Source organism: Phoenix dactylifera, chromosome 14 (assembly GCF_051530095.1).
Source record: "Phoenix dactylifera cultivar Ajwa chromosome 14, Ajwa_hap1_PhDact_Kaust_v1.1, whole genome shotgun sequence".
In the NCBI taxonomy this organism is placed as follows: Eukaryota; Viridiplantae; Streptophyta; class Magnoliopsida; order Arecales; family Arecaceae; genus Phoenix; species Phoenix dactylifera.
The window spans coordinates 27,407,919-27,417,125 of NC_143203.1; the positions used below are offsets into that span (position 1 = coordinate 27,407,919).

A 9,207-nucleotide genomic window follows, 5' to 3' on the forward strand; every position below is an offset into this window, starting at 1 on the left:
AGAGACACTGCAGTATGAGCTCACTGAGATTCACCATGAGCTCATTGTAGTACTTGTGATTAGATTTGAACAGATTTGAATCCTAAGAACGTTAGAATTTAAATAGAAAAAGTATGTGAAAATTCATACAGGCGTATAAAAACATACTTCTTAATTATAAAAAATTTGAGGGCAAATACGTGTAATTTCTGACTCAATATACTCCTTAAAAGTCGATAAATTATTATACAAGTTCATAGAAGCATTTGTATCGTCAATTTGTTCATCTTCCGATTCTCCCACCAACTCTGATCTTGTTCAGCCACTCCCACTACTATCTTGCACATATTTCCCCGCAGCACCAGTTCCCAATTGACAGCCTTCATCTCCACTTAACAGAAGGGAGGAACCATATCTGTGAACTGATTGAATTCAAAATATGGAAAAGTTAGAAAATGGTTCACTTGACAGCACAGCCTGCTATCATTCTGGCAAATACAAAATGCAGCATGGATCTCCAAAAGTCAGAACCGAAGGATCCAGCAAATTAGAATAGTTTAAGCAGCAGAAAAGTACTATAGCAATCACCACAGCCAAATGTCAGTCTAAAGCCCCAGATCTGGGGACTCTGCCAAACAAAATGCTTCTATGCCCATTTATTACAGTTGAAGCGGTATCCATCCGTCATCAGGTCAAGCTAAACCAATCCTTTCTCATAATTGCAAGGTGGACCAAACTCTGCATGAGCAAGTATAAAACACTGCACCCAATACATTGTCGCAGCACTAGATATAACCAAATTATTAAAGGCATGACATTGACTGCAGAATCTTCATATAGAAGTCTAGGTAGTGAGACAAAGAGGCCCCATACAAGAGAAGCCTGGCCAATGAGACAAGAAACATTTGTTCAATGGTTCATGCTCAGCCATGTGGCAAGGGATAGTCCTATAATTTTAGGATTAGTATTGAAAAAGTAAATCTAGTATTACACTTACCAGCCATAAAGTTGTTTAAAAAACCTCCAAAATATTGCTCGAGTTTATGCAGTTCAAGCACATAATGGATGGAAAAGCCAAACACAGAAAAGAATCATTATCATACTGGACATATCGGAAGTGGATCTATTTTTATACCGAACTTAACAGTTTAGGTAACTATTTTAAACATACAGCCCAAAGAGGCCTAGCAAAATCATGGCTAAATTTTGGCAGGTATGAGTAGATTTGGGGCCCGAGCAACCAAATAGCTCCTTCGACAGAGATTTAGTTTATATTCGTGCTGCTTATACTGATGCTTAGACTGAATCAAAGCTGTCACATCGAAAGGGACTGAACAGCAATATTAAAGCTCGTGGAACCTCAAAGAAAAGGAAATCCATCAAGAAAAGGAGTAGTGCTACAGCTTTGGCCTTTTTACTAGCACCTGAGCTTCCAGAGTCTAGTGCTATTTAAAAACCCCCCCTAGGCATGTAAACCACGGAGTATCAGCTTGTTATCCTCATTTCCAACTAGAAGGTTTTGCAGTTTCAAGAGCAAGCATATCAGACCTGACAGTTCAATCCACAGTTGACGTCTGGAATTAACTCTATCAAGATGGAGCACTACCTATGCTGATAAAATGAGAGACTCCATGACTAATAATTGCAAAGAAGACCACCAATGAACTCATTCATCAATTTGATCTCGTTTACTCACCACAGATGCCTATGCTATCTAAATTATTTATCTACCACATATTCCTAAAGTAACCCAATAATGTCTTACCTTATACACACATTTCTCACAAATTCAACTCCTAGCCACATAAAAACCAAAAGCACATTTTCACTCTATCGATGTAGTTCTATTTCTAATAGATGTATTTGTCTCTCTCCAATCTTTGGTATAATAAATCGACAAAATTAAGAGAAATTTTCATGAGGAGGCTAAACCAAAAGATTATTAACAACAAACTTATGTTAGGTGATTTTATGCGTAGCAACAAAAATAGGCATATAAACTAGTTATTTTGGCAAATCAATAACAGAAATATGACTCACAATGCATGACTAGCATACAACTTATACTACTGATTAACTAGAAGCAACTCACATGAAAAAGGCAAGATGCAGGCCTTTATTTCAATATTTTGGCTTCAATTTCCTCCAAACTCAAGCCTTTTGTCTCTGGAACATAAAAGAGTACAAATAAAAGTGACAGCAATGCAACAGCTCCAAATATGAGAAAAAGATTATCGGGTCCGAGAAGTTCCTGCATAATAAGATGCAAAGACACAGGATAATCCCAGTCAAAGAGAAGGCAAAACAAACAACATATATCAGTGCATCTTCATTCTTTTATTTTGACATTGCAAAGTGATACAGCACTTGTATGTTAATATCTCGTGAAAAAGGCAATGACCAAAGAAACATACAGTCGCATATGAGGAGTGAACTTATAGGTCACAAGCAATCATCTAGTACCACCAAACAGTATGAAAGCAGAAATAAATTCCAGAGATGATTACTGTTAACTGGCTATTTTCCCAGACAATACAAATGCTGTAACCTTTCGGCATTACTAATTCATGAAGTATGGATGAAAAAAATAGTATTATTTCAGAATCTCATACCTTTAGCAAATAGCAGGGCAATAGTCACTCCCATGCAACACATACACAAAAGCAAAATACTCTCACTTTGCATAAAAACATTCTGATTTGTGATAGCATTTCATTAGCTACTCCTATACACAACATGCACAAGAACATCAGATAGAAAAGTTGAGCTGCATTTCTTTCTCGCATGTAAAAGATGGCATAAACTGCAAATTTCCACCCAAAACTTGAATGATTGGCTAATTTGGCTGAAGTAGGAGAGCTACTAACTCATTTTAACCTGAAACTAGTGCTAAGAATTAAGAAAAAAACTGATATTGTCAAATTCAGGTTTCTTTACAAGATTATGACCCAAATCCATTATCTGAAAGATGCCAATACCGGTATATGAGTCTCCATGCAACATATATTTTAGTTGATACTGTAAGAAGCTTCGGTTAAACATGAAATCATCTCTACTTGTAGCTAATATAAACAAATGAAAACAGATAATGGAAGGTTTGCTTGCATCAACAATAATCCATATGAAAATGTCTTATGAATAGCATCAACCATCTAATCAGATATCGCATTACAGAGTCTTATGATCCTAAAAATCAAATAAATAATTTACAACAGACAGTCTCGGTCTTAACAGATGCATCACTAAAATGTGAAATGTTCAGGATTATTAAACTTCACTTAAGTCACCTGGCTACTGGTTTATATGTTATAAGCTGGCTATCCTGGCCCTTATGAAAAGAATTTTCCTCGTATCAATACCTTCAATGGTGAAAAGGCAAACGTTACAAATGCATTAGAGCCAAAGTTGGTAAGAACTGCAAGACTGATTCCACGTCCTCTTGTACGAAGAGGGAAGATCTCTGAGACCACCAGCCAACTAATTGGACCAAAAGATACCTAGAAATCATATACAAATGTAGCATATTCAGTCAAACAACAATAAAGTTAACTCTACAAAGGATTGCACTTATATAGTTTATCCTGAAACATGACTTATATGCATGGTATAAATAGACTGGAAGATACATCGCTATGGTAACTGAGATATCCCATCCTCTGACTGCATTTTGAAAGCAATCATGTATGAATTAAATTAGCAATCATACACTATTATAATACTGTGCATAATATTTTACCTGGTAAGAACCAACATAGAGAAGTAAAGCACCTACAGCAACCAGAGGGAAGCCTCCAAGAAATTTGTAGTAAGCAGCAAGGAGGAACAACGAAAGCACCTACACCACTCAGAAATTAAAGAATTAAATCATGTTCTTTTTTTCTTGGGCAATTTGAATTATTACTTGACATAGTTTCTGGTGCACATATGTTAGGACAACGTGGGGCATGATTAGTATTCCTAAAAATAGCAGGTATAACATTTCTCATCATCCAATATCATTAGAGAAGTACAAAAATGATATTGAACGGTTAACAAAGTAGAAAATCACGGAGGAATAACAAATACGTACGATTCCGCTAACACCTCCTATCAATAAAGGACGCCTCCCAAGGTTATCAACTTTTAAAACAGCTATCCCAGTCATCAGCAGCTGCAGGAAGAGAGCACATAATCTATTATTTCATAAGCAATGCAAACGCTAGTTCTTTACATCTTAAGCATTGTGTAAGGACCATAAAAAACAAAATGAACAAAGAATAGAGCCCCTACTAGCAGAAACATCATCTATGAGCATGATAATGTAAGAATGATATGTCATGTAGCCGTGATAGAACAACCAACAAGCCTCTTTTGCCCAAAACAATCAACAAACTTCATGCCATAAATGCACACAAACAACAAGGGAACTCTTTCACAACTAATAAAAAGATAAAGTTAAGAGAACTACTCATACTGAAACTGTTAAAGAGGCAGAATATGAACCCCATGTCAATTCATTTCAGAGAATGGAACGAATAAAGAGCTCAAAGGATTACTAAAATTAGAAGTATCAGATCCTTCTAATCTTTTGTTCTTTCTTTTCCTTCCCTTGCTGAACCATACCCATGTGCCATACCCAGTTCTGAGAATCAAATGTTGATAGTTTGGGGTAAAACGAAGGGAGAGGGTAGCATAGATCACATCTAGTCTTCATTCTGTTTTGCAGATTTGTGTGTGATCTAAATATATTTGATGTGGTTATTTTTTTCCCACACCCTGGAAGATTTATAAACTGAAAGTGCTAATGAATCATCAGCCCAATGATCCTAAGTAAAAGGAAGAGCAGTTATCAAATGGAATCTGCAAACCCTGTAATTCGAACACAGGATCACATCATTAAGCTAGTCAAAGTATGAATAGGACAAACATGAGGCCTAAATGAGAAGGACAAAACTATCAAACCTTAAAGATCCCAATCACAACTGAAACCCTAGCAGCATCAGAAGCAGCTGAAAATCCAGCACTCTGCAAAAAGATCCAGTAATGATGGTTAACAACAGAATCAAATTAACAGTAATTACAAAAGCCTTTTTTGCTTTCAACAACACAAAAGTTCTTGTTCAATTAAATACCTGAAGAATGGAAGCCGCATAGTATAAAACACTTGGTTGCCCTGTAATCTGCCAAATATTTCTAATTCACTTAGCAACAGGAATTTTATCATATCTGTAAATTCAAATTTATTATCCAATTGATACAAATTCAGAGCAATATATTGAAGTAAGATCTTAAGTACTAAAAAGATCTCAGGCTAAAAAAAGAACTAAAAAATGTATCTGATGTATGAGGTCAATAAAGAAACACCTGTTGAAAAAGGACCAATCCTCCCCCAATTATGAAGGCCTTCAAACTTGCTCCTTCGAACATCTCCCAGAAACTGGCTTCTTGTTCTTGTTCAGCAATAGCAGCCTTCAGGGAGATCAGAGTGTCATCTATTTGTCCCTCAGATACCTCATCACCAGCTGGACGACCCCTTAGTTTTCCTAAGGCATGGATAGCCTTCTCTCTATATTCCTCCAAGGATCCTTTACCTTGAACTGCCCTGAGAAGTAGCCACCTTGGAGATGGTGGCAAAGACCACATGCCTATCCCCATTAAAACTGCAATTGGGGCACTAAAACCATACATGTAACGCCATCCTCCAACAGCACTAATCTCAACACTCCCCACAAGGTAACCCAACTGCATATAAATTCAATGGTCACTTAGCTAACAAAAATATTTAGATATTCAATGTTTTTTTTCCCCGCTTGGGGGGGGGGGGGGGTTGAGTTGCTATAAATCTCGAAATATAGAAATAATACCAATATCCCAAGAACAATGAAGAGCTCCTTTAGAGAGATCAATGTTCCACGTATCTGTGAAGGACAGGTTTCAGCAATATAGAGAGGGCCACCGTGCATAGCCTGTGATAGGGGCATCACGACCAGTCATACAAGCTCATACAAATTCAGGCTCTCAAAGAAAAGATCATAAAATGTTAAGTAATTTGAGTATTACTGCATAGGGCGAGCTAAACAATAAGCAAAATAACATTTCCTCAACTTCAATTATTATAGTCGTGATATAATGTTAATTTTCACTTGGGGAAGGATAATGAGTGTGGATATAGAATTACAAACTCATCTGAAAGTCATACTAGTAGTAATTTTCTTCCAAATGCATTCGAAAATTAGTCCAAAATAATGCATGTACAACTTGATGATTGCTGAAAGTTATCCACATTTCTCGAATTTTGGATTACATGAGACTACACATAGATTAAGCAAAGTATCATCTAAGATATCCTTTACATGCCAAAAAGGTTTGGGATAGGCAGTAGGTTCAAAGTATTGCTGGTGGACTTAGATGTTGCTCTCTACAAACTCTGACATGGATGTAGAAGTGACACATTTGCTTCTCATTCTAGACTAACAAAACTGTTGATGACAACGTCAGATAAAAAAATTGAAGCTGAGAACCACTTCAAAATGCTTTTGACTACATGCGCTTCAAATATGGTAGCTGATAGAAAATATCATTTTACCAGATCAATGAAGGTGAAGAACACCATGATGCCACTCAAAACAAGGGCTTCGTGTTTGGATAGCGGTCTTGTTGGGATATTTACAAATTCTACAAGACAGTAGAGTACATGTATGTATAGTGACACTTGATTTGGGACAGTGCCACAGTTTCTACTTTGTTGGATCACATCGAGCTTAAGTTGGTTTCTGGCCTTATCCCCAGCTTGGTTGTTTAAGATTGATTGATTGCTTTGGGAAAAAATCAATTATACAAGAGCACTAGGAACTAGCACTTTTGGTTCATAACACTATGATGGGAAGTTCAAAAAGAAATGAAGCCAAGAATCTCTAGATGACTTTTGCTCACTTAAATTAATTTGTGAATATACTGTCCTTTGTTTCTTATGATTCTTTTTGGACTAAAGGCTCTGGGTTATCAAGACTGACTAAAATGTCTTAGATTTTGCTCTTTAGGAAGCCAAACATGTACATGTTCTATCTTTTCTGCCTTTTGTCACTTATTAATCTTTATAGGAAGGATAATTGAGATAAATTTACATGTTCATTATGATCTTTTTCATATTTTTCCTGCATAAGTATTTCAACAAAAAATGAGAGGCATAATAAGAAGCATCAAGCCGGCTTTACTCACCAGACCTATACCAATGCCATAAAGAAGTCGACCTATAATAAGAACAAGAAGGTCAGGTGCATATCCAGTGATCAAGCCACCAACCACATACAGCGCAGCTGCTGTGATCAGTTCTCTTCTTCTTCCTACACCAAAAAATTCCAAGGAGTAAGTACAGAACTACTGAGTTAACAGAAGGTTAAAAAATAGGGTATGTACCAAGGAAATAATTACCAAGAATATCTGCAATCGGGTATGCGATAATGGAGCCAGCAAGAGCCCCATAGAGGGAGCCGCTGACCTGAACCCAACGCAGCCCATCCATTAAAATTTTCAAGAAATTGGGAAGTCCATGCAATCTAACCCCGACAATTTAAAAAAGTAGCCCAACACATTACCACAAGCCCGAGCTGTACAGCTGAGAGATTGAACCAGGTAGTCCCACTAAGCTCTGCAGACTACGGAGAAATCGACACTATAAGAAAATGCTACATAAACACTGACGTTGGAATCCCTGATAAAAGAACCTTAGCAAATTCACATAGTCAATCTTTTCGCAGAGAAAAAGCTTTTGAACGAGGAATTAACGGTAAATCAGTGATTCGACACATTTTCGTCTTACTTGCAGAGAGATGGAAGCTCCAGAGGTAGCTCCAATGTCGTAACCAAACAGGAGGCCCCCCAATGCCGGAAACAAAAACCTACCAATTTGAAACCAAAGCAACTCTTTTTAGTCGTTCAACAGCATAGGAAGTTCAAAGAGACAACAAGAAAAGCCGCGACGCTCACGGGAGAATGACGGAAGTCCAGGTGAAGGCCTCCTCGGCGCCATCCGAATCCGCTGCATCGCCGGAAGGAGCTGGGGCGTAGTCCCCTTGCGTTTGGGCACGAACCTACTCCTCCAGACGGTTCAAAATAAAGGGATCAAGAAATCCATCTGAAGCAGGAGAAGAAATGGCGAAGGGATAAACGGATGGCGTCGATGGATATACCCCGAATCTGGGTGCGGAGAGGAGAGGTATCTGGGTCAATCCGAAGGGTTTCGTCTTCTTGACGGGCGGAGACGGCGGCGAATTAGGGCGGCGGTGGTGACGGCGGCGGCCGCCGAAATCGCCGTGGAGGAGGAGTTGGTGGTGGTGGGTTTTGGCGGGTTCCGGTCGAGATAGGAGCGACGACGCGGAGGAAGAAAGGGCCAAAACCCTCGCCATTCGATTCCTCGCTTCTTAATTGCAGCAAGAAAATAAAAGCGAAAACCTCGCTTGCTTTTTTTTATTACTGGAAAGGCGACCTCCCGATAAGGAGAAGCCTAATCACCCACGGCACAGATCTAAAAGCGCTTTAAGCTTCCTTGTCCACCTATCTGCACAAATTTCCAAAAAAACAGCGAATGATCCAACGGTGGACTCTGAACTCGTGCAAACAAAATGTGAATCCTTTTTTGACTTGGTTGCACAAGTTTAATAAAGTAGATAACGGTATAATGTATCTATTGCTTGATAGGTAAACTGCTTTTGCTTATATGAGGATATGGATGGGTGAAGAAAGGTGGAATTACAGCAAATTATGCACCTAAACAATGTTCATTTGTAGTCAGGCTTTGAGTTGGGCCCATTAGAATTTGACATATTTTGTGTCCAAATCTGACTTATGATCAACTCTAGACGCTCAGAACTCTAGTCATTTTGATTGAAATACAAGCAAATATTAAACCATTCTTAGCATGGATCTCAAAGCGCTTGGAACTCTAGTCATTTTGATTCGAATACAAGCAAATATTAAAACATTATTAGCAGGGTCACCCTTTCTTTTTACCTTATTGATGAAGCCAAGGGTTGCATTTGCAAATTCCCATGTATCTCCAAAAAAAATACCAAACCTAAGATCTCTATATGATGAAAGACATGGTTACCTTCGCATAATAATGCCTTTAGCAATTTTTAGAATAATCGTGCAAATGTCCTCCAAAGAGGAAAAAAAAAGGTAATGCAACTATAATGTAAATAGAGAAAAATCATACAATAAACTCACAAAAGGAAATATTTGCAACCAATC

General features: G+C 37.9%; 1 protein-coding gene across 9 annotated transcripts; it reads right to left on the bottom strand.

Moving 5' to 3' along the window:
* Window positions 1–134: 134 nt before the first annotated feature.
* LOC103697311 (Major facilitator superfamily protein) lies at window positions 135–8,451 on the bottom strand. 9 transcript variants are annotated; one of them, XR_005514399.2, is made up of 15 exons: window positions 8,148–8,451; window positions 7,945–8,048; window positions 7,778–7,856; window positions 7,554–7,613; window positions 7,390–7,456; window positions 7,177–7,301; window positions 5,823–5,924; window positions 5,323–5,700; window positions 5,091–5,138; window positions 4,921–4,983; window positions 4,049–4,129; window positions 3,716–3,814; window positions 3,339–3,476; window positions 2,072–2,145; window positions 135–401 (listed from the first exon to the last, which is right to left on the bottom strand). XR_005514399.2 is itself a non-coding variant. In XM_008779153.4 (15 exons), the coding sequence occupies exons 1-14, from the start codon at window positions 8,361–8,363 to the stop codon at window positions 2,096–2,098; spliced, it is 1,695 nt and encodes a 564-aa protein (XP_008777375.1). In that variant the 5' UTR covers window positions 8,364–8,451; the 3' UTR covers window positions 135–394; window positions 2,072–2,095. The 9 variants fall into 9 exon arrangements, 6 of the variants coding, with proteins under 6 accessions (XP_008777375.1, XP_008777383.1, XP_088567272.1 ...); XR_005514397.2 differs by having other exon boundaries at window positions 2,072–2,230; window positions 3,267–3,476; XM_008779153.4 differs by having other exon boundaries at window positions 135–394; window positions 2,072–2,230.
* Window positions 8,452–9,207: the final 756 nt, after the last annotated feature.